Source organism: Phoxinus phoxinus, assembly GCF_949152265.1.
Source record: "Phoxinus phoxinus genome assembly, chromosome: 2".
NCBI classification, from domain to species: domain Eukaryota; kingdom Metazoa; phylum Chordata; class Actinopteri; order Cypriniformes; family Leuciscidae; genus Phoxinus; species Phoxinus phoxinus.
The window spans coordinates 33273792-33301419 of NC_136877.1; the positions used below are offsets into that span (position 1 = coordinate 33273792).

Sequence of the window (27628 nt, forward strand, 5' to 3'; positions counted from 1 at the left end):
TATTTTGAAGAATGTCGGTAATCAAACAGTTGATTGACTTCCATTGTATTTTTTCCTACAATGGAAGTCCATGGAGCCCATCAACTGTTTAATTACTAACATTCTTCACTCCATCTTTTGTGTTCAACAGAAGAAAGAAACTCATACAGGTTGAATGTTCATTTTTGGGTGAACTATCCCTTTAAATGCCTCGGATGAAAAGCTAAGGTACACTGTTGCTTAGGAACGGCGTCTCGCCACTAACAAAAATGGCAGACCGCACATCCAGACCCGCGCTACCTCCTGTAAGTCTAACGAAATAAAACTCTTTAATCCTCTTTTCGAGTTATGCCGTATTATTTACAGTTTTGCCTAAAATACTCTGTTGTGTATTAAATAAAATAATCGACGTTTTCCATTTTAAATTAAGAAAAGTAAAAAGTAAGAAAGAAAGTGGTATTTTGAAGGCGGAGAAAGATTAATAATCGCAAATCGCAATATTACTTTCTGTCTACTCAGTTAAAAAAGCCTCAAACGTCTTACTCAGAAAGGCCTTCCAGACCCACACCTCAGAGCAGGTCTTCATCTGCTCCTTCAAAGAGACCACCACAAATGGACCTCTTAGCCAAAGAGGAGGAATACAAGTATTTATGGGTTTATTACTTAAATAAATAGAGAAGTGTGAAGTCCGTATACTGAGAATAACTGCTCCAAAATAATTATGTATTAAATTAATTAATTTATAATAAAATATTTAGATGAGAACATGGTATTGTTAATATCTAACTGCTTGCAACTCTGATAACTCTTCAGGCGTCTCAATGCAGAGCTAGAGGCAAAAACAGCAGAACTTGTTCGGGAAGCAGAGAAAGTTATGGTAAGAGAAGACAAAAGTGTGAATGTGAAAAATAGCAAATTATTTTGAAAGATCTGAGAGAATATGGTCTGTAACGTTACTTTTAATGTGTATAGTAGCCTATGTCATATCATATGTATGATGTTGAAACAAACCCAGATATTGACACTGTATGTTTGTGATTGTGGTTTTCAGAGGGATCAAAATGAGGTACTCTCTAAACCAATCTCCTCCCACCTCTCCATTGATACTGACTGTCATTTTGAGGTTTCTGGGTAATGGCTCTCACAATTTGACATGAGCATAAGCAACATCATTTGCTGTTTATGAGCATAACATTTTGTTTGTCTTATTAGGACTATAACGAAAGAAACAACGTCTAAGCAGCCCACTACGGTACAACACAAATATCATATGAATCAGTGCAAATGTGGATTAGATACAAGACTCCATTACTGACAGGAACCCATTTCTGTTGTGTTATGTAGATCATGAAAAACAAGAACTTCTCTGTAAAATCTTCAAAGCCAAACAAGCCAGGTTCAGGAAATAGAAAGAATCCTCTGTAAGTAAGATATAAAATAATAATAAAAACATTTATTGTATATCATGAAATGCTATGAATCCGAATAATTTGGGGTCTTTGTGGTAATGTCAACAGAAAAGCACCACACACTGCAGTTGATGATGTTGCTATTCCTGAAGACTTTGGGGATTTCTCACTTGCTAAGACAATTAGCATAATCGAGAACAGGGTTAGTGATGATCTCACTGAGGAACACTTGCAGGATGACATCATGCCCAGTGCCGGAGATGAGATGGGCGCAGGTTGGTTAAAAAGACCAAATATGTTCAAATATTGAATTTGTTGTGCTGTTATACTATTTGCATTTTGAAACCATTCTTTTCTTTTTTACAGAAGCTCAGATCAGATTTTTGAAGGCTAAACTTCGGGTAATGCAGGAAGAATTAAACAGACTCTCATATGAATGCAACAAGAAGGTAAGCAGTTTGAGATGTGTTCAAGGTTGGTTAATCTATTCAGTCAGGTCAACTTACTCAAAATCCCTTTTGTGAAGGATGATGAAAACAGCACTTTATGCAGCAAACTGAAGGACGTGGAGGAGGAAAGGGCAAGATTGCAGAGGACTACAAATGTCCAAAAGACTCAGGTTGAGAAGCAAAGAGCTTTAGCTGAAGAATCCAGTCGGAAGTGTGAAGGTCTGCAACAGCAAGTGACAGCACTGCAAAAGGTACTTGAATTGTTGGCAAAATATTATTCAAAATTCTACTGAAACAATCCACAATCTACTGAAACTTATTGAAGTTACTTTCTGACAGAACAGGTGTTTCTGAAAAAAAAAAAGTTTAACCTCACTGCAACTCAATTCCTAAAGGAAAGTATAACATAATTTGTCATAATTCCTGCTTATCAAAGCTGTGCCAGGATCCAGAGCCGTGGAATCCTTGGCATGGGCCCTTTAACCTGATTAGTCCTCTGTGTGTAAAGTGAGACTGTGCCACAGCTGCTCAGACTGCAAAGCACTCTGCACTTGGGCTTCTGGGACAGATATCTTTGGAACTCACCCTTTCCCTTATGATAGGGTCATGGAAACTTAATGATGATAGAGAATAACAGTATAACCAGATAGAAATTCCTATTAGAATGGGCCATATTGCTTTAAAAAAAAACATCCATTCACGGTCATCTTACTTTAGACTTATTGCATGTGCATGTTTGGTTAGGTTGGGGTTAAAAGCTTTCCTTAGCCCTTACAAAGATCCAATGCCCAAAAATGAAACTTCCGTCATTTACTAGCCTTCATGTGATTCCAAATCCGTAAGACTTTCGTTCATCTTCGAAACCCAAATGAAGATATTTTTTAGTGAAATATGTGAGCTTTCTGTCCCTGTGTTGACACAGCCACGCAACTACTACTTCGATGCTTCACAAAGAGATTGTAAAACGAATCCATATAAAATTAGCGGTTTAGTCCAAATTTTCTGAAGAGTGAATTCTTGGGTGACCTAACATTTTAATATGTTTTTCATTGGGACAATGAAACAATCTGCACAGTACGCTTTCTTCGGTTATACGTAAATGCCTGTGTCTGTACAATCTAGGAGTTGGAAAACATGAAGAGGTCCCATAAGCAGGGAGCCAATACACACAGTGCAACAGAGGTGCGGTTGAATAGAGCTCTAGAGGAGGTTGAGAAGACTAAAACTCAGCTCAACAAACTCAAACAGAGCAGTAAGGTAATGTGAACTCAAATAAACCTGCATGAAATAAAACAAAGTGATGTGTATGGCAGTTTTTTGTGCAACAAAACCTTGAGTGAACTGTTTGGCACCACATCTACTCCAGAAGTATTTAAAATTTAGCTGGCATTTTTGTTAATTTCACTTCTTCTCTTATGCTTTTTTACCCTACCGAAGGATTCAACCAGTCAGGAGCATCAGAAGATTGAAACCTTACAAGCTGAGAACAGAAAGCTGGAGAGACAAAATGCTGAGCTCATCGTGGGTTTTAAAAAGCAACTTAAGCTAATAGATATTTTAAAAAGACAGAAGGTAAGAAATCAATATCTTTGCAATTACTTGAAACCGTCATTTCCAAATACAGTAATATCATATCATATCACACTAACTAACCTCACTAGCATTTTATGTTTATGCTGTATTTTTTAAAAGATGCATTTTGAAGCAGCCAAGCTGTTGTCCTTCACTGAAGAGGAGTTCATGAAAGCTTTGGATTGGGGAAAGGATGGAGTCTCATAGGTTTCTATTTTTTACTTTGTAAATAGATTAAAAAATAGATGACTGCAAACAGTTTTCATTTCAATAGCTCATTCACTGTTTAACAATCTTCAAACTTCAATAAATAATAATAATATGCTGAATATCATGACAGTCAGTGTTTATCAACCCTGCCACAATAATTCAGTTAATTACACCATTGCCATCTAGTGGAAAATACTGAAATCACAACATCTATTCTATCCAAATTTGACTTTTCATTTGAACTTTTAATCATTTGTTGTTGTTATAATTATATACAATGTATACATAGAACAAAAATATTGTATTCCTGCTGGTAAATAACTGCTTTATTCAGAGTATGGGCCAAACCCACTCTTCTTCATTAGTAGTCCTCTGAAGGAAGTGTGACCATTCTGGTGAACTCCTCATAATGAACGAGTCCATCACGTCCAACATTAGCCTCTTTAAAAAGCTTATCCACTGAAAAACAATGCACAGTTAACAGTTAAACAACACATTCATTATGTCTAATAGTGCTAATATACTGGGATCTAACAAAAAAAATGATGTTTTTCTAAATTCCTCAAACAAGATACATCTCTAAAAATAGGGTTTCATATTATAATGTAATTTAATGGGGTTAATATTTAAATCAGCCCCGACATAAATTTTTTTTTTAGCTGTGATCTTTGAATAAATCAACATAAAACCAGAAGGATCTGAGATGATTTATACCTTCTTTTTCAGTGAGCTTTTCTCCCAAGCCAGTGAGTTTAGCCCTTAACTCAGATGCCAGAATGTAGCCCTTCTTGTGTTTGTCTGTCATGCGCATAGCCTCCAGAATTTCAGTCTTAGGATCCTCCTGTTGCATCTGTCTGTGCATCATGGTTAGAAATGTAGAAAAGTCCAGCTCCCCTGTCTTATCTGTGGTGGGGATACAGCAGAAACATTAAAGAAAGCAAAGAATTCATTCAAACACAATTAAATATTGGATATTTTACTTCAGCTTTTGTTTGATTCAAGTGCCTCAACATGCTTACACTGGCTATAAAAATCAAATATGGCATAACTAAATATCTGATTGTTAATTAAAGTTGTGTGTGTGTCTGTGTGTTGTCATTAGCCACAGGTAGCGCAAGGAAGCTGAAAGAGTAGACAAGGAAGACATATTCACAATTCAATGGAACGTTAATCATGAGGTCTAACAAAATGTTACCTATTTTGTGGACTTGCAGATGTCTGTCCACTTCATTAAATGTGGGACTTGTACCCAAACAGCGCATGACAGTAATAAGGTCTTTGGCTTCAATCTTCCCCTTTCGCTTCTTGTCATAAAGCGAGAAACATTCTTTGAACTCTACATGAGAACATTCAAAACCACAGTGAAAAACAATTCCACAATAAAATTCTCATTGCTCATAAATGTACTGTACATGTCGTTTAAAAAAAACAAACAATTTAGTTTATTTGACTATATTCATGAATTTACATTACACACTTTCTTTCTGTGTAACACAGCTTACCATCAATCTGAGTTTGTGTTAAGAATTTTGCCTGTAAAGACAGGTTTAAAAAAGATGTTGAAAAATCAACAATAATTGAATGAAAATAACATTAAAGAGAAAAACAAAATCAAACTCACCATGTTTCGTCTGTTCAGGGAAAGAGTCACTCCTCTGGATTACCTGTAGGAACTAAAGTCCACTGCAGTTTTGACGTAACTGATAGCCTCGTTGTCATAGGAACATTGATATAAGATCCAACTATCATGTTATACTGTCTGTTACAGTAGGTGCAGCTCATGATCACACTCACTGACTTAGGAAGAACACCCTTTATTTTGATAAAACAAGGACATAAAGTAAAAAAAAAATGTACAGTACGCCACAATGATGAAATGTCTTTATTATTCAATATACCAAAATGACAAACATAGCATTGTATAGTTTGGCTTGGGCAGAAACAAGGAATAACACTGGAACTTAAAGGGGTCATGAACTGCATTTAAAAAAAAAAAAGTGTACTGTAATAAATGTTCTCTGAGGCCCACTTATAATGTTATCAAGATGTTTTACTTCAAAAGACATCCTCATTTAGAAGTAATGGCCAATGTTTTCTCCTGTTTTTGTCCCTTTCTTTTGATCACTCAAGACTTGGTAGCAAAGGCCCACTGCTATGATTGGGTAACATTTTTACTTAATAAAATAATTTCCAACGTCCCCGCCATTACACGTGTGGAATTCTTTTGAAAACTTCTGACGTTGAAAAATATCTCGTTACATAGTTGAAACATTTGCCAACAATGTTGATCAATTATGCGTATTACCAATGCTTTATAAGACTTGGTTTTATCAAGTTAAAGTTTAAGTACTTGGAGTTACCACAGTTATAGTTGACAAATGATAACTTTTTGTGTGTATCGTGTAAACGGAATTATGAATGAATGTACCATCGTTTGTTGCACTGTTGTTCTTATAGGCTTTTCATCATTCATCCTTTTTAATAAAGTGAAAAATGTAAACTAAAATGAAACGTGTTGTAATGTCTTTCTGATGACAAAACAGAAGATGTCGCTCACTGAAGCTTTTATTCAGGATTACAGTGAATGGCTTAGATCAAAACTACAACAAAATCAGCGTTCTCTACGTTCTCTCTTCCATTTCCAGGAATCTCCCACATTAATCCTCAGAGGCATCTCTATCGTTTTGTTGCTGGAGTAACCCTGTGTTTGCGTCTCTCGTATTTACGTTGATTTTCTTTTGCAGAGGCGGTCTTTCGTGGCATTATGACGTAATACTGTAACAAAATCTGAAACAAGTCGTTTGGGCAACTTGGTTTCAATAAAAACTGTTTTTGAACTAAAGAGGAAGTTTTGAGTTCTGAAACTTACAGGATATTTTTATAGTACAATGACCTCTTATATGCCAAAAGATTGATTTTTCAATTCATGACCCCTTTAAATAAGTCCCTAACCAGTATTCAAGAGCAAATATTTTCAGTTTCATTCAAAGTGTCATTAAACTTGGTTAAACTCGTATTTAAAGTCTTTTTATTTAATACATATCAGTGAAATGTAGTTTGGATTTGCTGTTAGTATTTAACTGCCTTTGATGTGTAAGGTATAAAAGGACCAAGGCTCGGGGACATAGATGATACCGGGATACTTTTTGCGCAAAACTTTATCATTCCACAGATATGCGACCCAAACCAGAACTAATCCCAGAGTAATGATGAAGTTATAGAAGAGGAAACGGCCATTGCTGTCTAGCATGAAGCCCATCCGCCTCTGGCGCATAACAGTGGCAACCATGGCAAAAAAGGTGAAGACATAGAGAACAAAGATCTGCCCCTCAGTAATCAGATACCTGAAGAAATACACCACATTAACGTTTGAACAACATTAACATGCTGATGTATTGTTAAATCATTTTTTTTCTCGTTGAATGTTCTCTTTCACTTGGAAATGTGTTACATTACAGAAATAAAGTGGCTCGAGAATGTTGTTTCTACATCTCAAAAAATGCTTGAAAATTGACTTGAATCATTTACTTACCAATAGTACACTGCACTAGGGCCAAGTAGCAGCCAACCTGAGTAAGGCATCTTCTCATCTTTAACTTGTGTAAAGCAGCCAGTGAAATACAAGAAGAGGATGAGGAAGAACGGGACATACCTATGATGATAACGGTGGAGGAGGGGATGTTTTAAACTCTATATGTAAACTTGCAGATTACAAATTACAGATTAAATCAATGTGAGAATGGAAAATATACTTACCACATGCAATGCCCTAAGTGCTCATCATAGTAATACAAAAGCTCAAAGGAATCAATCTGAAAACCACATAAAGTAGCATATTAATTATCATTACCATCAACAACAAACCCAACTTATTCAGAAAAAGTTTCTTTAGAGCACATCATTTGTTTGATCTGTAAATCGAACTACTGTACCAGTGAGGTAGGCTTAAGATCCTTGATAATGGGGTTTTCTCTGACAGAGAGATGAAGCTGGTATCCACTGAGGATGAGACGATGGTTAATGGAGTCTCCCACTAGGTGTATGCTGGCTCCCATGACAAAGGTGATGATGCTGAGATAAACAGCCGAGCGAGGAAGGGCTGTGGTACTCCGCTCAATCAGCTAAAAAGGGTTACAGACAGACCAAACCAACACTTTACTTTTACTGATGCATATCAAACAAAAGCATGTTCAAAACATAAGGGTTAGAAATGGGGAACACCTTATAAAAAACACATCTTTTTGCTTTTACTTTAAATCGTAGAAAAATTTGTGTACCTTCAGTAATAAGAATGGTGTAATGACATTATATGCCATGTGAAAATAATCTCCAACACTTGGCTTATTTAGAGGAAACCATTCTAGAGGCATTACGATCTGGATGAAGAACATACAAAATTGTTATTGATATTAAAGAAGAGAAAAGGATATCTAAATGCATAGATCACACCTTGTTTTAACTTGTACCATTGCAATTGGCCTCCCAAAGTCTAGTATCCAGTTCTGCACAGTGAAATAGAGCCAGAGATCTGTGTGAAACTGGGACTGTGCTGCTGCAGAAACTGTTTTCTCAGTCCCAGCCCTGCTTTTAAACAAAGAACAGCATTTTCATTATAAATGCTAATCAAATATGCTTGTTGAATACAGTCTGTACATTAAGAAAAATGTCATTTTAATCGCATGACATGCTTTTGAGCTGCCAGACAAAATACATTTTTGACAATTAAACCGTTAAAAATGTGCACAAATTAAAAGGTGATAGATAACATTTTAGGATAACAATCTGACCTCAAATATGCCGGAGCCAAAACTGCAGACTGTGGTCTTCTCCGCATGGTTAATCGGCTTGTTTTGTAATAGCAATGTCAAGGTTACTTTGTATTCTTTGTAACTCTACTAAGGTTTTGTAGTCAAGTGTAAATTCATTCATCAATCACATTCCAGGTCATACATCGAATCTGTAAAAGTCTGAATCCATCGTTAATGTCGTAATATATCGTAATATACGTCTTATTTATACAACTTATATCTAACTCAGTTTCAGTTCACTGATACAGTCAAATATATACTTATTTCTTAAGATGTTGATATGTGTGTTTGTTTGAATCACGTGAGGTAGACAGGTTCTTCTTCAGTTACGGCGTCATAACCTACTGTCTATGCTTCAAAACAACATATAGCACACTTACTGCCATCTGCCGGACTTTATTAATATTGTCTATCCAGCCTACAAGATACTCCGGCTTTTTATATCTTAATATGACAGAGAAGTAGTATAATATTCCGAATTCAGCCCTCAGCATTGACCATAATCATTTTATTAAAGTGAAAGTAAAAGTATTGAAAAATAAGTAAGTAAGGCACCGTTCAAGGCTGTCTTCTCAGTACATTCATGTTTACAATGTTTTTGACTGTTATTTTTTTTTTAATGATATATTTTCAACAATTATTTATTTAAAAAACGGATAATTAGAAATATTTATAACCCCACTTCGTCTGAACTTTTGGAGAGATGCCGTTGTCACCAAGGCACTTTTATTTTGAAGGCACAATACAATAACAGTCCTGTGATTGTATGTAGCCATCTTAGAGCTCTCTCTCTCTCCACGGCCTACCTAGGCGTTTCTCTCTTCACATCGCCAGTGTAAAGTTCACCGTGTAGGATTAAAGACCTTGTCATCAGCAGCAAAGCGAGGTATTACTAGAAATTGAGCGTTATTCACATATGACCACGTCATCTCTTGAGAGAGTTACATGAGTGTTTACGCGGTACAAGAGCTGTGTAATGAGGTATAAATGTTAGCTCCTGTAGCTGTCATGATGGGAGACATGTCTGTCAGTGCTTCATATAACGCTTGTTGTCGACAGTTGTCTAACTCACTTACCGTAAGGTTGTCAGTTTTAATCTGTCAGTGTTTAGTCTAGATGGTAGGTTACTTTGCTGGGATTGTTGAATGTATTACAACAGGGTTGTTTTAAGGTGCAAAGGCTAACAGGGTGTTTTGGCTAGCTGATGAGTGCTACCACTAAACACTGCTGTTCAATATAGTTTTATAATCCGTGATCTGCCCAGTTGATAATGTCCTGAGTTAATTAGAGGCTAATCCTCAGAGTTACAGTGTTTGGGGTGAAGTACAGACTAAAGCCGTTAACATAACTTACTCCGAATTGAATCCTTCAAAGAAATGTGTGTGAGAGCAGTTATGAAGTTATCTTGAGCTGTTTATACAATTCCAATTTGACAGGTCGAGTGAGCTAACAGATGTGCTGATAATTATCAGTATGACAACCATGTGATTGTTTTTTATTATTGGTTTTTATTTATTTGTTTGTTCTCAATCGCGAATCGAAACCTAGTTGTGTGACTTTAGCCTGGAGCGTTGAGAGGTTGTGAAATTCAGAAGAAGATCTGTTTCCACGATCGCTCCCATCGGGTTTCTCTCTTTAGTTGAATCGGGAGCGGGAAATGGAAAACACGGAATGGCGTATCGGAATGGGATTGCAGAACGCTTTGAGGCGAGGAGTGGCTTCAGTTCCAGACCGGCTTTTAGGTTTTGTTAGTTATTCCAATTAGCTCGATGATTGATTCTTTTAGAACAATTTTCCTTGTTGCAATAACTGTTCTAAAAACAGTTGTGTTGGTGGTATTCTTAAAATCGGCATGAAATGAAAATTCATCCCATTTCTTTCACAATAAGATCTATAACATAACATGCACTTATATTCTACGATTCATCCATGTCTTCATCCATCTCTTTTTTTCACCTCGTAATTTGTAATTAATCAAAATGTCTTAACTGGACCTTCTGGGTGAAATGACAGACTTATCTCTGGTGATGTATGCCGGATTTCTCCAATCATGTAGTCCGCTTAAACCCCGCCCCTGCAAGCTTGTGTTCAGTTTTTCCTCACTTTTGAGAGCAACATCCACATCTCAAAATCGAATTAACAATTAATGCATAGAACTAAGTCCCCACCTTATATATATTTTTTTCTTTTCGAAAATCCATTACACTCACAATACAGAAGAAAAGATATGTTACTTCTTTAGTGTCATTAAAATCAGCATGTGTATGGCATACAACCTAATGTACCCTACCTGTACCCTACCTTCAACATGTCACTCACTGTAAATAAGCACACTTAGCAGTGACGAATGCTGTATATTTATTTAATTCAGTGAAATTTTAGCAGTCGTTTATTTAATTTTTTTAGCCATTTTTCCAATATGTTGAGACATTAGAAGTTGGTGTACAGTCAATGCCATCTGTATGCTTGTAAAATAGCAGTTTTTAGCTGTCGTACAGTTTTACGGTACATAAAGTTTTGTGGGCATTTTCTATGAAAGACCACTTTTTCACTTGGCAATAGGCGTAGTCTGTTTCAGGGTGGAAACCAGCCTACGCATCTTCTCTGTTTCAGTATCTTTTTTGTCTCCAGCAATTTGGTTAATTTTAGAATGTAAGAAGAAGTAGTTTTGTATTGAGACTCTAACCCAACGGTACTTTTAGGCTAAATCAAATGCTACCATTTCGCATTATGAATCTGCATCCTATGTATAGTAGGGGTTCCTTCCTCTTAATTCTCATGACAAATTTAGAGGAAGCTTGTACAGGATTGGAAAACACCACTTCCTGAAATAAGCTGAATCTAAACTTTAACCTGTTTTCGGGCTTGAAACTTTTAGGCAGCGTTTTGCACAGGCAAGAGCAAATTAAATATTTCTTCTGAAATGAAATGGTCTGAATGATGGCCTGTTATTCTTGTTTCAGTTGTTCATTGTCACTATTATCCAGCTATCATATCTGCCAGCAGATGATCTGACTCTTGATCTGGCAGATGTAGAGCACACTGGTTTACAGGACAAAGGTTACAGCCCACTGATAAGTACAGAACATTGGACATTGAAAGAAGCCTTCCATTGGTTTACATCAGGTCATGTTCAATGTGATTTTAATGTTTAATTCAAATTAAAGCTACACGATTCATTGAGCCCTTGAACAAAGGGGATTTAAGACAATAACAGGATTCTTTCTCCATTTTACAACGGATCCATTGTCTTTTCTTACGGTTGATATAATATGCGCTGATTATCGTGCAATTTATGAACAAAATGTGTTTCTTTAGAAGTATATCGTACTTTCCAGCTTGTGTATTAGAAATGGTTGTTCAGAAAGTGCATTATTGTTCATTATTTTGGGCTGCTAAGAGTTTCTAACTTAGGGTTTTACAATTGCACTTTTAAATTCTAAGTTTCGTGCGACTGGTGACATAACCTGGACTTTGGTCTGTTCCTGGTTTAGGTGTAACAGTGGGATGACACGACATCAGTGTCGTATCCCGGTTGACATTATTCTGACTGTTAAAGCACAAACATTTTATGACGTCTAGTGGCGGGACTCCTATTACTGCTTATTTCTAATTCAATAAACCCATAAATCATATCCAGGCTTTGCAGAAGGTTGTGGTTTGAGTGCCCTGGCTGGTTTCTATAATTGCCGTCCTTTTATTGTAAGTGTTTCTTTCCACTGAGATGTTCTTTGTGCATCTGTTCAGTGACTCCATATCTTTCTGCATCCAATTCCAAGATGTGCTTTGGGAGACACTTACAAAAGGTGGAGGTTTGAGCGCAGGCCTCTGTGGGGATTTCACAGCCATGTGAATGACCGCTAGTAACCTCTCATGTGCCCTCTTGCTCTCTTTTTCTCCCTCCTTTTTACTTCTCTCGCTCTCTTACTCATTCACCTTCTCTTCTGTCATTCTATCCATTGGCTTGTTTTCTCGCTTGCTTTCTTGTTTTTATATATTCTTTCCGAACAGCTTAGCTTTGGAGCTAGCTATACAACCTCCAAAACAGAAGTCACTCTAGTTTTTCCTCTTTGTTTTTTTGTCAGTCAGAAAGCTGTGACACCGAAGTGAAGTCTATTATAGGAGAGAAGTTTCCTCTGATGGCTTCCAGACTATTGGAGAGAGAAAACGTGATGTGCTGTTAGTGACGCAGAGAACAACATGGATAGACAATAACAAATCATCGTTCTAGGGGTAAGTGGGGCTCTCACTCACATTAACATGCTTCAGCCCCCATATACACACACTCTACATGTGTCAATAGCCTACATTTGGAGTGTTTTTATTTGATGCTGAAAAGATTTTACCTTTTTTTTTGTTCACTTTACCTTAATGTTCAAATCTACTTCTTGTATTCACAGTTAGATGTGTTTTAATTGTGTCATGCTGATGTTTGCATGTGTAAACTTTTTGTGTAACCGCCTAATTCATGAATTATTTAACTAATCTTATGGTGTATCAGCGTAAAAATTCACCAAAATAAAATTCTTGGTGATTTTCATGTTATGCCCAGTGTTATAAATCTATTAAACTTTAAGATAAATTAAAACATACTAAAAACTAAAATAAATAGTTGGTATGCTACAACTTACTGAATTTAGGAATACTGTTTGATTTAGAAAAAAAATGGATCATAATAATAGAGTAAGGGTGTAATGATACGATAAATCGCAATAGAGACAGTGTATTTAGTCCACGCCCACACCGGGGGGGAAAACAATCCAACCGTCTCCATTGACTTTGCATTGCGAGAGGCTGCTGCCTCCTTGTCATTTCTTGCTTCTAACTAAAGACAGAAAAATGCCTAAAAGCTGCTGTGTGACAAGGTGTACAGTAAACAAGCTAAGAAACCCAGAAATAAGTTTTTATTAGCCTAGCTGTCGACCCCAAAAAACGAGTGTTTAAGGACATAAACGTGGATACAGGCTGTTGAGACAGAGCGTAACGTGTCTCATTACTCTGAGAACTAACGTACGCCAGCTGGAGGAGAACGTAATCGGCAACACAGGATAGTTTATCTTACAGAAATATAATATATAAAACTGACATTTGGATATTTGACTCACCAGTGACCAAATGTTTAACTTACTGCACACGTAACTGTATTTTTAGTGCATTAGTGTCAGGATCCCACAATTTACCCATTCGTTCCTGTATCCACTTTTAAGTCCTTAAACGCTCGTTTTTTGGGGTCGATAGCTAATAAAAACTTATTTCTGGGTTTCTTAGCTTGTTTGCTGTTCACCTTGTCACACAGCAGCTTTTATGCATTTTTCTGTCTTTGGTTAGAAGCAAGAAATGACATGGAGGCAGCCTCTCGCAATCCGAAGTCAATGGAGACGGTGTGGTCGTGGTCTTCAGATTATGACGCGTTACGCTCTGTCTCTATACAGAACTCACAATACGATACTACCTTGATATTGTAAGCCAAAATAAAGAAGAGGTTTTTATTATTAATATTACTTTGTTATTAGGGCTGTTAAACGATTAATCGCATCCAAAATAAAAGTTTGTGTTTACATAATAAATGTGTGTGTACTGTGTATAATTGTGTATAATTATTTTGTATATATAAATACACACACGTTCATGTATATATTTAAGAAAAGTGTAATTTATATATAAAATATTTATTTATATATAATATAAATTATATATAAATCTATGTACAGTATATACATGCAAATATTTCTTAAATATATACAATCATGTGTGTGTATTTATATATAATGTAATTATACACAGTACACACTTATTATGTAAACAAACTTTTATTTTGGATGCGATTAATCACGATTAATCGTGATTTAGATGCTAAATGCGATAAATCACAGTTCTAATTGCAAGAAAGCATGTCAAAATGATAAGGTTATAACTAATGGATTTTAATGAATAGTTGGGTATTTTATGAAAAGTTGATTGTGTTTGGTCCGAAACGCTGTTTACTGCATATCTTTTTCAATATAAATTTAGGAGGGTCTGGAATACATTTGGCCTGTCAGTTAACAGCATTGTCATTTAAAGAAGTTAAATACTTAGAAGTCCTTTTTTTCCCCTCCTGTTTTTCTAGTAGTATTTTATTTTTGTGAGTCATGGTTCTTTTTTTTTTTAGCTGATAATGTCATATTTGTAGAATTGAATCAGCATTTATTTTTTGCTGCATTCTTAGGCATGGTCACATTTACTCTTGCACAACAAAGTTTCACAGGCAAAGTAGGCAGGACCCGCGTGTGGTTGTGAACTGCCCATACAGAGGTCACTGCCAGACCAAGTAACTTGCTTTTTGGTTAGTGCTGCGGTTTTTGCATCACCAAACTTAAACTGATGTGAAATTCGCTTTGTGAAATGTATCCACCATTGGAAGTCCATCAGGAAAATTCCTTTAGGTACATTTTATGACATGTCAGGGTTAATGTGATCAAGCCTAAATCCAAAGCATTCGTCCCCAAATCAGTTGTCCATCTCATTTCCTAAAACTGAGTCTTGACCAATTTTTTTGCACTTTCAATTCCTATTCTCAAGTAGGCAGTTCGTACAGCATGCTTAGTTGGCAAAAACATGCACTCAATTTAATGAATATTTCTCAATTTTTCTTCTTTTTTTGCTTTGCACAGTTTAGCTTAAGAAAAAATTCCCATGATGTGAAAGGGTGAAAGTAGTTTTGTGAGCTTTCCATACAGAAGTGTGACTACTTAAGGAACTGTACTGAGAGTCATTAGTGTAGATCAGCATTGCGTGCGTTTGTTGTCAGTGAGAGTGGCAGACCTCTGCTGCCCATACTATGTGACTGGCTTGTGTGTGTCATTGTTGCTTTGATTCTCCTTTTGATTTGAACACACTCTGCTGCTTGCTGTTCTACTCTGTAGGTGGTTTTGATTTAGTATTGAACTGCATATTCAAAGTTAGTGTTAGTTAGAGGCAGTTCTTGTGACTGAATATTATAAACAGAATCGTTGACACAAACAGGCAGTTTTTCGAGACTTCAACTTTGCCTTTCATTGTGCCCTGCAGGTGCAGTGCTGGTTCGTAATGACAAGTGGCTGTGTGGAAGATGTCCACCCTTTCTACGACTGATATCACTGATGTTGGTCATGGTAAGACTCTTGTTTTTCTTTCACTAGAATGTGAAAATGTTCACATACAAAGGGTAGATACAAATCAGAAGCTGCCAGAACACTGTAGTCACACCTATGAATGTCATTGCATTTGATGATAAAATATCAAACCAAGTGGCGTTTATTTCTAAGAAAAATAACACAAGCTTATTTTAAGCAAATATTTTACCAAAGGTTTTGTGAACTTAAGAACTGACTCCATATATCCACTAAAATCACCTTGACACCAGTTATTTATAAGTAATTGTGTTATGAGTAATGCATGTTTTTTATTGTGTTAATAACAAAATATCAAGCCAAGTGCTAGATATATGTTAGTGCCATGCCATCATTTACTCAGTTATGTTATTCCAAAACTGTATGACTTTCTTCTGTAGAAACTAAAAGAAGATATTGTGGTAAATATCTGGGGTTATTTAGTTTACAGTTGGTCTTAGTTTACAGACTGGTCTTAGTTTACAGTTTACAGTTGAATTTATGTAGTTACATTTCAACATTTTTTTTTTTCAATGATTAAGATGCTAACGTGTCATTTGTGTTAATATGTTTTTATATAGAGGTGGGGGAATGCAGAGGGAAAATTCAAATTTATTTGATAATGTTTCTATAATGCAAAATGTTTCAAATACTTTTGTGAAACAAATACTTTTTGAATTTAAATTTAAGGTATCTTGCCTTGTGAATATGGTATTTACCCATCATGCTAATTAAGTTTAAGACATCATCTAGCTCCTCATTTCCATAAACATCACAGTGAACAATAAATTTAATGACAGAAATATTACACATATGTAAAAACACAAGAAATAACAATGCAAACATTTTCGGCCAAAAATGTTTGGTGTAAGAACAGAAAAAAAGAGAGATACTCTTCCTCCTTTTGGCAGAAGGAGCCCAGTGGTAAAACGCTTAAGTTAAATTTCTCTAAATATTTAATGCACGGCTAATAATGATGAATGATTTTTAAATTGGCCTCTTTAATTTTATTATTTAAAAATTTGTTGGGCACTGTACATACTTTCCGAAAATTAACATATATGGGTAGAGTGGAAATTGCCATAAGCTTTAATGTGATGTAATTTCCCATAAATTGATGCATTCTTGACCTAGGTGTGTTAATGTTTGTAATACATAAAAATAGGTTATATCAATGTGTTATATTAAATGGATAGTTCACAGGAAAAAGAAAGTTCTGAAGTTGTTCCAAACTTGTATAAGTTTCTTTCTTCTGTTGAACACAAAAGAAGATATTTTGAGCAACCAAACAGTTGTGGGGCACCATTGACCTCCATAGTATTTTTTTTTTTCCTTCATTACTATGGAAGTCAATTGTGCCCCACAACTGTCTGGTTACCAACATTTTTCAAAATATCTTCCTTTGTGTTCAGCAGAACAAAGACATTTATACAGGTTTGGAACAACTTAAGGGTGAGTAAATGATGACAGAATTAAAATCTTTGGGTAAACTATCCCCTTCCCCAATGCATGTTGTTATAGTCACAGTGTTTTGTCCTCCATTAGGACTACAGAAGTATAAAAACAATATATTTTCAAATCTAGTTGTATTCTTGCTTCAATGACTAGTCTTAAGAACTCCCTGTAAAATAATATCAGTGTGAAAAACACAGCATGTTACATGACCAAAAGTCATCCGTATGCATGTGCATGCACCGCCATATAAAAAAATATCTAAAGAAAGAAAATCCAAGTTGTTCTCACTAATTGGACACCTGGTTGATCATCAGACCCAGCCCTAAAAGAAATGTGTGTTGTCGGTATGTCTACAGGGGACTCGCTGCGCTGTGCCAGTGAAGAGGGCCCTTCAGCACTGACAGCAGAAGTGAAGCAGGAGACTCTCAGTCAAACGGCCCCATACAGCACCTCACACAATGAGCTCATGGAGCCCAGCGACATCAAGATGTACCCCTCAGACGACACCCCTGCACCAGGTGAGGTTGAACAACTGGAGGACACATCTGGACTCATGCTTATAGTGCTTAAAATGATTCAGATAATGCAGAGTTGAACTTTACCTGTTACATAATGTGGGACTTTTAGTCATAAATGAACATGCATGTCAGTATCTGTAAACAGTATGTGTGGATGAACTGGCTTAATTTAAGTAAATAATAATGCATTAGTTAATTGATTTGTGTATGTTGCTTTGGATTTGCAAAGCTCATACGTCAGTGTCTCTGTCCTGTGTGTGTTTGTGCAGGGGGTCAGCCAGCGAAGAGAAAGAAGGGCCCCGCTCCCAAGATGTTGGGGAATGAGGTGTGTAGCGTATGTGGAGACAAAGCATCTGGCTTTCATTATAATGTGCTGAGCTGTGAGGGCTGTAAAGGTTTCTTCAGACGCAGCGTGATCAAAGGAGCTCAGTACAACTGCAAGAACTCCGGCCGTTGCGAGATGGACATGTACATGCGCCGCAAGTGTCAGCAGTGCCGTCTGCGCAAGTGCAGGGAGGCGGGCATGCTGGAGCAATGTGAGTGACGCTCTTTAACCAACATCTACACTGCCTTTCAAAAGTTTAGGGTTGGTCTGATTTTCAAAATGTTTTTGAAAGAAGTCTCTTATGCTCAAGGCTTCATTTATTTGATCAAACAAACTGTAAAAACAGTAATATTGTGAAATATTATTACAGTTTAAAATAACTATTTCTATGTGAATATATTTTCCTGTGATGGCAAAGCTGAATTTTCAGCATCATTAATCCAGTCTTAAGTGTCACATGATCCTTCAGAAATCATTCTAATATGCTGATTTGATGCTCAAGAAACATTTCTTATTAGTATCAATGTTAAAAACAGTTGTGCTGTTTAATATTTTTGTGGAAGCTGATTGTCAGGATTCTTTGATGTATAGAAAGCTCAACAGCATTTGTTTGAAACAGAAATGTTGTGTAACTTTATAAATGTCTTTACTGTCACTTTTGATCAATTTAATGCATCCTTGCTGAATAAAAATACTATTTATATTTATTAAACAATAAAACTTTTGAATGGCAGTGTACCTTTTTTGTGGCTTTTTTCATTAAGCATGGATGTCTCGGGTAGTCCATGCAGCTGGACTACCTGACTTATCTATTATGATAAGTCCATATGACATTGTGATCGTGTGCTGCTTGTTTTGCTTATCATTCTGTTAGCAGCTTTATCTCTCTGTCTCTTATAGGTGTGCTGTCAGAAGAGCAGATCCGACTGAAGAAAATGAAAAAACAGGAAGAAGAGACGGCACGTACCTCAACTGTGGCAACACCCAGCCCTGCCCCTGAGATGCCACCTCTGGCTCCTGAACAGCAGGAGATGATCGAAAAGCTGGTGTCCATGCAGAAGCAGTGCAACAAACGCTCTTTTCTTGATCGGCCCAGAGTCACTGTAAGTGCATTTATGTGCACTGTTAGAGTTTTTCAAGCAGACTAAAACAGTAATTCAGCATTTTAAAATGTCATTGTATTGCTGAAATCGTACCATTCTGGTTTTTGTGAAATCGGACTAACAGACCTTGATAATACGATGTTTATCAAACTACAATTCATAGTTTTCACATGATGTCACACCCTTATAGAAATGCCCACCTGGAGGGCAAAACAAGTCTCTGCTGCCTGCCAGTTATTTTTTTACCAGGTTTGTTCCAAGTACTAATGTACAAAGACAGTGATATAAAACATCAAATTCAGTATACAACTTACTGATGATGCATTCTATATCCAGGTGAACACAAGTGCCCAGAATATGAACGCAACATGCTGAATTGCATGTTTAGGGCCAGATTTACTAACAGCTTGCAGCAGCACAAACCCTCTTTTGGTGTTAAAAAACTACTGTCAGGACTTTAAAACCCTATTAGCGCTGAAAAGGTGTGGACAGGGTTATTTTGAGGCTGAGCATATTGCATATGCATTTGTGGGAGTTTCCCTTTCAGACGCAAAATTTATGGGAGGGGAGACTATTTAAAGGCCCACTGAAGTGTCTTGGAACGCGCAGCTTTATATGATGCGTTGACGTAATTTCCACTCCTGCTTACCGTATATCTCCTAAATGCGAATTTTGGCATTGTTTTGAAACACCAGCTTATTCATAACCTTAAGGCTAACATATTCATACTTAAAGCTAAAAAACTTAGTTTGATTTCAGGGGGCCTTTAAATACTCTCATCAATTTACTGGTATTTGCTGTTGTTTGCTATTATTTACCCCCCAAAAAAGGATGTCTTAAACCTGACGTTAATTTGCCCTGCTCTTGGTAGATTGCGTTGGTCATTATGGAAATGATTTGGCTGCGTCTGTGTTCTTTAATTTGTGGATGATCTAGAACTTACCACTCCCATCAACGCTATTCTGGAATTGCGCTCGCATGCTAATTTCCCCTGTTTCACGAGTACACACTTACGAATGATCAGAGAGTAAACGGTTATGAGTATTTGGCATGCTGTCCGGGGGGAGGGCTCAGAGCTGGGAAATTGGGCCCGAACCCAGAGTACTCCCCTCGTATCTCTGGTTAGGAAGATAACCAGGCAAGTGTGAGGAGATGGGGTGGTGGAGTAATGCTGAAAACTGTCGAGGAATATGGGTGAGTCGACTGCGTATATTTATAGGCTTTACTCATGCTGATTGAGTGGACAATGTTGGTTACTGATTGCTGACAGCTGGTTGGAATGACTTGATTGTTTGATCATTAGAACGTGTTCCTCCCGAACCTAGTTAATAAAACATCATTTAGTAAATCTGACTCCATATCATGATAAAATTCACCATATCCTGGCCCTTATTAATTAAATAGTATCTATTGGCAAGCGGATGAAGCGAAAAAAAAAAATCTATATTTTTTTTAAAGGCTTAACGTGCAATTTAGGGTGTTGCATTCATTTTCACATCTGCTTGTGTGTATATAGAATGTATCATTAATAAGGTGTATATTGATTTTGATCTTTTAATATCAATGTCTTGATACAATAGAGTACAGCCTGTGCTTCAGTTCTATCAGTGTTTTGCCTTCCAGGTCTCCGTACCAGTCATGTGACTGAAAACTATGAATTGGCCTCTCCATTGTGCCCTTGCTTCGAAAGACGTGTGTTTAATCCTTCAAATATCCAATTACGCATTGTGCCATCTTTCTGAATCTCTGATGCATTGATCCTAAATGTTTACATCAAGATGTGTTGTTTTTCAGCCATGGCCACAGAATCAGGACCCATTAAACCGAGAGGTTCGACAACAGCGGTTTGCTCATTTCACTGAGCTGGCCATCATGTCTGTGCAGGAGATTGTAGACTTTGCTAAACAGCTGCCTGGCTTCCTGGAGCTCACTCGAGAGGACCAGATCGCTTTGCTGAAGACCTCAACTATCGAGGTTAGACTGACTGACCCTTTACACACATTGTTTTCAGTCATGTTCTGTTACTGTTTTTGTGTGCACAGATGGATCACTCTTGTTTGGCAGACTTGTTTCTGCTGTTGTTTTGTAACGGGAAGTAATGCCACCCGGTGTCAAATTTAGTTTCTCATGAAAAGCCAAGAGCAGCCTGTACTGCTTGTTTTGCATGCCTGCTAAACTTTCTTTTCTCCTGTAGATCATGCTGCTAGAGACTTCCAGACGTTATAACCCAGCAATAGACAGCATCACCTTCCTCAAAGACTTCAGCTACAATAAAGAGGATTTCGCCAAAGCAGGTACTGTTTGAAATGTTGTTGTATGGGCACTCGATTTAAACTTGCCTGTTGGATAAAATAAAGAAGAATATTATTTGTTAACATTCGGCAACTACAACATGATGAAAACTACTCCTATAGGATTTATTACTTTATTCAATAATAGTTTTGTAATCGATGAAAGTAAAAAATAAAGTTTTTAAATTGTTAGTGTTTAGATGTTGTATAAAACCATGTGCAAATTCATTAGTCAACACCATTGCTGAGTATTTTTTCCTTAAAACTGCAGTGAAAAAAGAACACCTTTAAGAAGAGACAGGGAAAAACTGGGTACATTTAGCAATATAGCGAGGGAATTGTGATGTATATGTGACCCTAACCACAAAACCAGTCACATGGGTCATTTTTTTAAAATAGAGATTTATACATCACCTGAAAGCTGAATAAATAAGCTTTCCATTGATGTATAGTTTGTTAGGATTGGCCGAGATACAACTGTTTGAACATCTGGAATCTGAGGGTGCAAAAAAATCAAAACATTGACAAAATCGCCTTTAAAGTTGTCCATTTATGTTCACGATTGTGCTGCATTCACTCACAAAAATAAATGTTTTATATATTTACGGTAGGAAATTTACAAAATATCTTCATGGAACATGATCTTTACTTAATATCCTAATGATTTTTGGCATAAAAGAAAAATCGATAATTTTGACCCATACAATATATTGGCTATTGCCACAAATATACCCGTGCGACATGTGACTGGTTTTGTGATCAGGGTCACATGTTATGATGAACTATATGCTTTTCTCCACTGACGTTCTATGAAGTTCAAAGCGTTTGTAAGGATACTGATTGTTAGAAAGCAGCTGTTTGTCTCTGAGATGGCGAACAGGAACATGGTTTGTATAACATTAGCAACACATTATTAGCTGTTTGATAACGTACTCAAGCCAATGGCTAATCATATCAATTACCATTATGTGTCAGACGTTGTAGAGAGCAATACATAAAACGCATTACCATTCTGGTGCATCGATTTCTAGACAACCGTATATAATTCGTGCTTCCTTTTCTTCTTCTGAATCAGTTTCTGGTTCAAACATATATGGCTGAAGTACCGTAAACTTCATTGTGTAGTGTTTCCAGCCTGTTACATTGTTGTTGACTCATATAAAAGGAGGATCAGGCGTACTTCTCTAGAGAACTCTTCTACCGGATTCCTACGTGCTGTGAGACTAAAGCATGGATCCGCTGTTTGGATAATTTATAGCTCTGTTTAATTAGTTTGTTTTAATCTTCCTGGGAATCTGAGCTTGTAAGACTACACTGCTCAATAAAAGGATAATTTTAACAATGCTTAGTTTGACACATCACTGTTCTAACCGGACAAAGCTGCAAGCTGTTAAACCCATCCGAACCAGAATAGAAGAGTTTCTAGTGTGGTTTAACTTGAGACCTGTTATTGTCGTTCATGCCCTGAAACGATCTCTGTCCTCTCTGACTCGTCTGCAGGGCTGCAGGTTGAGTTCATCAACCCCATCTTTGAGTTTTCAAAAGGCATGAATGACCTCCACCTGGACGAGGCAGAGTACGCTTTGCTCATCGCTATCAACATTTTCTCAGCAGGTCAGTTTGACACACAAACATTATATTGTTTGTCTTCTGGTGAGTCTTATCAGGCATTACATTTTGGCCTATTCTTATAAAGCAATATCAGTATGTCCCATTTTCATGGGTGAAATTTATTTTTCAAAAAGCTAGAAAATTAGTACAATGGGTTTTATATACCTCAAATTATAGAAGAATAATTATGTACTGTTTTCTTATGAAGTTCTAATAATGAAGCCTAGTTTGGGTTTAATAAAATTGTATGATTAGAGAGAAACATTAGCTCAGTTTTGATTTAGTACATACTAGTTAGATTGAGATTGCCATCTGGTGTGCTGTTGGTTTATTTTTAGAGCTTTTAATGATTCAGCCTACAGTACTTCCCGAGGCAATTTCTCACAAAACTAATGAAATGTAGCATTATTCATTTGCGTCAATCACACTGTGTTTGTTTGTGTGTGTGTGTGTGTGTGTGTGTGTGTGGGTCAGACCGACCGAACGTGCAGGATCATGAGTTAGTGGAAAGACTACAGCAGCCATATGTGGACGCCCTGCACTCCTACATCAGAATAAAACGACCCAACGTGAGTATGATTTATATTTTAAAATGTAATTCATTCCTGTAATGCAAAGCTGAATTTTTAGCAGTCATTACTCTAGTCTTCAGTCACATGATCCTTCAGAAATCATTGTAAAAAGTTGATTTGCTGCTCAATAAATATTTATTATTATTATCAATGATAAAACCATTGTGCTGCCTATAATTTTTTGTGGAAACCCATAATACGTTTTTTTCAAGATTATTAAACGAATAGAATGTTCAAAAGAACAGCATTTATTTGAAATATAAATTTTTTTGTAACATTATAAATGTTTTACTGTCAGTTTTGACAAATTTAATGAATAAAATTAATGCTTTCTTTAAAATAGGAAAATGTTACTGACCCCAACAGAACAGTAATGTATCGAGATTAGTTTGTCAGAGGCCCACTATATAGTTTGTCTGTTGTGTCGTTTTACGTCCAGTAGGTGGCACTGGTGATTCCACACTTGCATCAATAACATACAATAACAATTGACTATAACCAGTGTTATTTTAGTATTATTTAAATACTATTATAGTATGTGTTAACATTTTTAATGAGCTTTATTTTATGTTTTCAGTTTTTAATTTATTTTGCATTGTTCTTGTAATTTTTATTTCAGGTTTAGTCATTTTAATGCTTCAACTTAAACAATTGTTATTTAGTTTTTCATCTAATATTAGTAATATTTTATTTTAGCTTTATTTGAATTAACGAAAATATTTTTAAGCAATAAAAACACTGTATAACAGTGCTTTTACTATGTATTCCTAATCATCAACTCCTCTTTAATTCCCCCCAAAGGATCATCTGATGTTTCCCCGAATGCTGATGAAGCTGGTCAGCCTCCGCACACTGAGCAGCGTCCACTCAGAGCAAGTCTTTGCTCTGCGCCTCCAAGACAAGAAACTCCCGCCTCTACTTTCTGAAATTTGGGACGTGCATGAGTGAGCCAGACCCCTCCGCCTTCGGGACAGAATGAGCCATTGTCAGGGAAGCCTGGGTGGGCAAGAGTCGTCTACAGACCGAACACATGGTCCTCAAGGGCTGAAATGTCTCCCAGAGTCACGAGGAGCCTGGTTTTATCATTCTCTTCCTTGACTTCTATATTTTGGACCCAGTGGTCAGTGAGCTGCTTCCTTTGAATGTGCTTTTGATAGACTGTATGGCCAGAAGTAGCTCAGGGACCGATCAAAACAGGTAGTGGTTTTTTGACCATCTTTTCAGCTTGGGGTTCCGGATGGGTTTGGATTCAGAGACTTGCTTGTTAGAGTGAGCGACCACAAAAAATGTGGTCATGTTTTTGTTTTTTGTTTTCATGTTGTCGTTGTTGTTAATACTAAATGTTTCCAGTACCAAAAGCTTTGAGCAGGTTTTTGGCAATGGTTTCTACTCTATAATTCACAGAAGAGGTTGTCTCTAAGGTTGTTCATTACAGAAATGTTTATTTACAGTGTTTTGTGGTTCCACTCTGGCTGATTGTTTGGCTGACAGCATTCTGCTATTTTGAATTTGCATAGATCAAGCACAGAATTAAGGAAGTCTTCTGTTAGTACAGGCTAATTTGCTCATTTTTATTACATGATGTTTGACATGCATTTAGTCTTGTGATTCATGTTAAAATGCAATCTTCTGTTAACACCCAAAGGTTTTTTATAACAAAAATCAATCAGTGCTTTACCAGTGCCGGCCACATTGATTCAGACCCCATGTTACACTGATCCAGCATTTCATAACATTCACGAGGAATTCTGTTTTCTGCTGGTTGGAATATTCAGAAAAAAAACTAACAAGCCAAATGGCCTGATTTTATGAGGTCGAATGTACAGCCCAATGTTTCGGGAGTGGTTGAAAGTGCTTATCAGTGTAGAATATGGTTGACGGGGATCGGTAAGAGTCACTGGATCCGTATCAGTGTGCTGCTCAACTCACAGCGACTACTGAGATGCATATACCTCTGAAAACTTAATGCAGACCATGATTATTCCTTTTCCTTTACATTATCATGTTTAGTTAGTTACGGCAATCTCCTACCTAACATGTCTTTTTTTTTTTACTCATCAGTTCTTCTTGGTGGAGGCTGATATTGTTTGACAGTTCGTTCTAAAAACATTAACATAAATGCACAAAATATATCTCAGTTTGATGCCCAATATGTCTTGATTACTGTGTTTTGCCCCCAGATTTTCACTCAAGTGACAAATTAACTACAGTAATATATATCTTCCAAAATCAGTGGTTGAAATTGTCATACAACATTAACGGCCCAAGTTATTTTCTATTTTATCACCTCACTGTATTTTTTTCCCCAAAATAACATTGTTATATTAAGCTCTATACACCCATTCATCGATGAAGATAGTTTTGTAAACTTTTATTTTCACATACTAAATTATTTAAATCTTGAATATTCATTTTTGTGTGATTTGCAATTATCTAGCATAGTCTGTTTAAACACACTATTGCTGTACCTCACTTATACATTATGATAATATTCAGATAGTCTGAATGCACTTAGAATAAAACCTGTCCCGTCCTCATCAATGTATGCGAAACAACCATTTCACAGCAGCAGCTCTGAAATAAGGGACTAGGCAAGTGAGAGCACTTTGTAATGTCTACTATGCTCCGTGACAATACAAAAATCCAGTGTGACCATGTACGATTCAGGTTTTACTGATCTTAAAAACCACTTTTATGATAGATGGGTTGTTGTGAATCAATGTAAAATGGAAACTAACATGCAAAAAAATTAACAGAAAGCTAAATTTCGATGATTGACTAAAACAGTGGGTTTGCTGTGGCATTATCTGCCCTGACTGTGCATATTGAGATTTGTTTGCTGACTTCATATTCCATGTTTTTCTACCATCCTTCTGTCAGCTAGAGAAATTGCTACTTCACATAGTTTTCCTCAAGCTCTTTTTGCTTTCTGATTATATTTCCAAGCTCATTTTATCATAACAATAGATTCTAATCTTTCACAATGGCTCGATAACACAAGTGAATTGATGCAGGTGTTTTACCTTCCATCCGTTCAGCTTTCAGGAACATCACGGTTGGCTGAGCAGTCAAACTCAGACAGTTCACAGACTAAAACTTGTTGTAAAATCTACTGAAAGATTGTATTGTTGATCCTCTAAGATCTTCCTGTTTTACTGTCATTGCTTATCATCAAATTGTTTGTACACATAGGAATTGTGAAGGCTTAGATGAATTCTAGTCATTACTGTAATGAGCGTAATTAGCTTGTTCTCCAAACTGAAATGATCAAATGATCTTCTAACAAAATGTTACTACATGAGGCAGAGTGTAATGCAAAGTTGATTTCAGTTCTAATTTATTTGTACCCTCTCAGCTCAGTGGACCTCATTACTCGAATTAACGTAGTCTTCAATAGAGTCATGGAAGGATGAAATAGAAATGCAACCTTACGTTTTAACGCCTTAAGTCCTTGGTATACTGCTTTATATGTATAAATTAAAAGTAGACTAAATTTATTGTTTTGTGAGAGTATATATTTATCTGATGAAAATGCTGAAAAATTAGATGACTCAAAGACTATTCTTTATACAGAAATACATTTACCTAAAACAGGGAACCTCCGTATTGTTTCTGTGTTTTTATTATGCTGTTTTTTAATAGATCAGGGGTTGAACCTGTAAATAAATACTGAATCTGAGCTTACAACATTGGTGTCAGTGATCTGTCTATTAGCACTTGTGTTATGTAAGCATCTATCTGACTGCATCCTAATCAATTCAAGTAAAATGAGCTTCCGACGGAAGCAGTACTGTCACTGTGTTGTGTTGTGTACTCTATCAAACCCACCCACTCTGAGCGATATGCAAATAACGAGACGCCTACGTCATTAGACATCAGCGCCTCAGAAAATAGACATTGGAAGATATCCACTCTGTAACGCATGAGGAATGTTTTCATTTTTAAACTCGTTCCATCTTGTCATTGTTAATTAAACGAATAAACGCTACAAAACCCGCTAGTTCACGTGTAAGCATTAGAGTAAACGTGAAGAAGGCATGTCCCCTCTAGATGCATGAATGGTACGGCCCTATGGCAAGCCGTTTTAGCATTTAAACCTTTGTCCTGACTATCTATAAATATATTTAAAGCTAGTAACAATTGTATTTTGACGAGTGATAATTATAATTCGCCTAGTCAGAATGACAATTAGAGAT

The 27628-nt window shown here is 36.5% G+C and overlaps 4 protein-coding genes across 7 annotated transcripts; 2 read left to right on the forward strand and 2 right to left on the reverse strand.

Moving 5' to 3' along the window:
• The first annotated feature begins 178 nt into the window (after nt 1-178).
• On the forward strand, nt 179-4855 carry tex9 (testis expressed 9). 2 transcript variants are annotated; one of them, XM_079604757.1, is made up of 13 exons: nt 179-284; nt 499-623; nt 793-856; nt 1031-1110; nt 1192-1231; nt 1324-1400; nt 1497-1663; nt 1755-1837; nt 1915-2088; nt 2960-3094; nt 3275-3409; nt 3530-3616; nt 4722-4855. In XM_079604757.1, exons 1-12 carry the CDS (start codon nt 249-251, stop codon nt 3614-3616), a joined length of 1203 nt encoding a protein of 400 aa, XP_079460883.1. In that variant the 5' UTR covers nt 179-248; the 3' UTR covers nt 4722-4855. The 2 variants fall into 2 exon arrangements, with proteins under 2 accessions (XP_079460883.1, XP_079460882.1); XM_079604756.1 differs by lacking the exon at nt 4722-4855 and having other exon boundaries at nt 3530-4266.
• Nucleotides 3941-5331, reverse strand: calml4a (calmodulin-like 4a). The gene is made up of 5 exons (XM_079604760.1): nt 5241-5331; nt 5122-5152; nt 4815-4955; nt 4334-4522; nt 3941-4078 (listed from the first exon to the last, which is right to left on the reverse strand). Exons 1-5 carry the CDS (start codon nt 5241-5243, stop codon nt 3981-3983), a joined length of 462 nt encoding a protein of 153 aa, XP_079460886.1. The 5' UTR covers nt 5244-5331; the 3' UTR covers nt 3941-3980.
• Nucleotides 5332-5730: 399 nt separating this feature from the next.
• Nucleotides 5731-8799, reverse strand: cln6a (CLN6 transmembrane ER protein a). Its single transcript, XM_079604759.1, has 7 exons — nt 8407-8799; nt 8086-8200; nt 7897-7995; nt 7552-7740; nt 7376-7431; nt 7152-7271; nt 5731-6963 (listed from the first exon to the last, which is right to left on the reverse strand). Exons 1-7 carry the CDS (start codon nt 8451-8453, stop codon nt 6696-6698), a joined length of 894 nt encoding a protein of 297 aa, XP_079460885.1. The 5' UTR covers nt 8454-8799; the 3' UTR covers nt 5731-6695.
• Nucleotides 8800-9123: 324 nt separating this feature from the next.
• Nucleotides 9124-27228, forward strand: nr1h3 (nuclear receptor subfamily 1, group H, member 3). 3 transcript variants are annotated; one of them, XM_079589233.1, is made up of 11 exons: nt 9124-9313; nt 12513-12660; nt 15478-15560; nt 17369-17530; nt 17800-18066; nt 18756-18958; nt 20753-20932; nt 21153-21252; nt 22750-22863; nt 23335-23429; nt 24234-27228. In XM_079589233.1, the coding sequence occupies exons 3-11, from the start codon at nt 15518-15520 to the stop codon at nt 24378-24380; spliced, it is 1311 nt and encodes a 436-aa protein (XP_079445359.1). In that variant the 5' UTR covers nt 9124-9313; nt 12513-12660; nt 15478-15517; the 3' UTR covers nt 24381-27228. The 3 variants fall into 3 exon arrangements, with proteins under 3 accessions (XP_079445359.1, XP_079445360.1, XP_079445361.1); XM_079589234.1 differs by having other exon boundaries at nt 9180-9313; nt 12517-12660; nt 24234-27119; XM_079589235.1 differs by lacking the exon at nt 12513-12660 and having other exon boundaries at nt 9180-9313.
• Nucleotides 27229-27628: the final 400 nt, after the last annotated feature.

What these genes read in the sequence shown, in the direction of transcription:
- calml4a (XM_079604760.1), bottom strand. An exon ending in TCTGCAAGTCCACAAAATAG is followed by an intron (nt 4,523 to 4,814) that starts GTAACATTTTGT and finishes TCCCCACCACAG; the next exon opens with ATAAGACAGGGGAGCTGGAC. An exon ending in AAAGCTCACTGAAAAAGAAG is followed by an intron (nt 4,079 to 4,333) that starts GTATAAATCATC and finishes ATTGTTTTTCAG; the next exon opens with TGGATAAGCTTTTTAAAGAG.
- cln6a (XM_079604759.1), bottom strand. Translation starts at nt 8,453, where the DNA reads ATGCGGAGAAGACCACAGTCTGCAGTTTTGGCTCCGGCATATTTGAG. An exon ending in CACCATTCTTATTACTGAAG is followed by an intron (nt 7,741 to 7,896) that starts GTACACAAATTT and finishes AACCCTTTTTAG; the next exon opens with CTGATTGAGCGGAGTACCAC. An exon ending in CCTAGTGCAGTGTACTATTG is followed by an intron (nt 6,964 to 7,151) that starts GTAAGTAAATGA and finishes GTATTTCTTCAG; the next exon opens with GTATCTGATTACTGAGGGGC.
- tex9 (XM_079604757.1), top strand. Translation starts at nt 249, where the DNA reads ATGGCAGACCGCACATCCAGACCCGCGCTACCTCCT. An exon ending in GGGAAGCAGAGAAAGTTATG is followed by an intron (nt 857 to 1,030) that starts GTAAGAGAAGAC and finishes TGTGGTTTTCAG; the next exon opens with AGGGATCAAAATGAGGTACT. An exon ending in CGTCTAAGCAGCCCACTACG is followed by an intron (nt 1,232 to 1,323) that starts GTACAACACAAA and finishes TGTGTTATGTAG; the next exon opens with ATCATGAAAAACAAGAACTT.
- nr1h3 (XM_079589233.1), top strand. Translation starts at nt 15,518, where the DNA reads ATGTCCACCCTTTCTACGACTGATATCACTGATGTTGGTCATG. An exon ending in TGAAGACCTCAACTATCGAG is followed by an intron (nt 20,933 to 21,152) that starts GTTAGACTGACT and finishes TTTCTCCTGTAG; the next exon opens with ATCATGCTGCTAGAGACTTC. An exon ending in TCAGAATAAAACGACCCAAC is followed by an intron (nt 23,430 to 24,233) that starts GTGAGTATGATT and finishes TTCCCCCCAAAG; the next exon opens with GATCATCTGATGTTTCCCCG.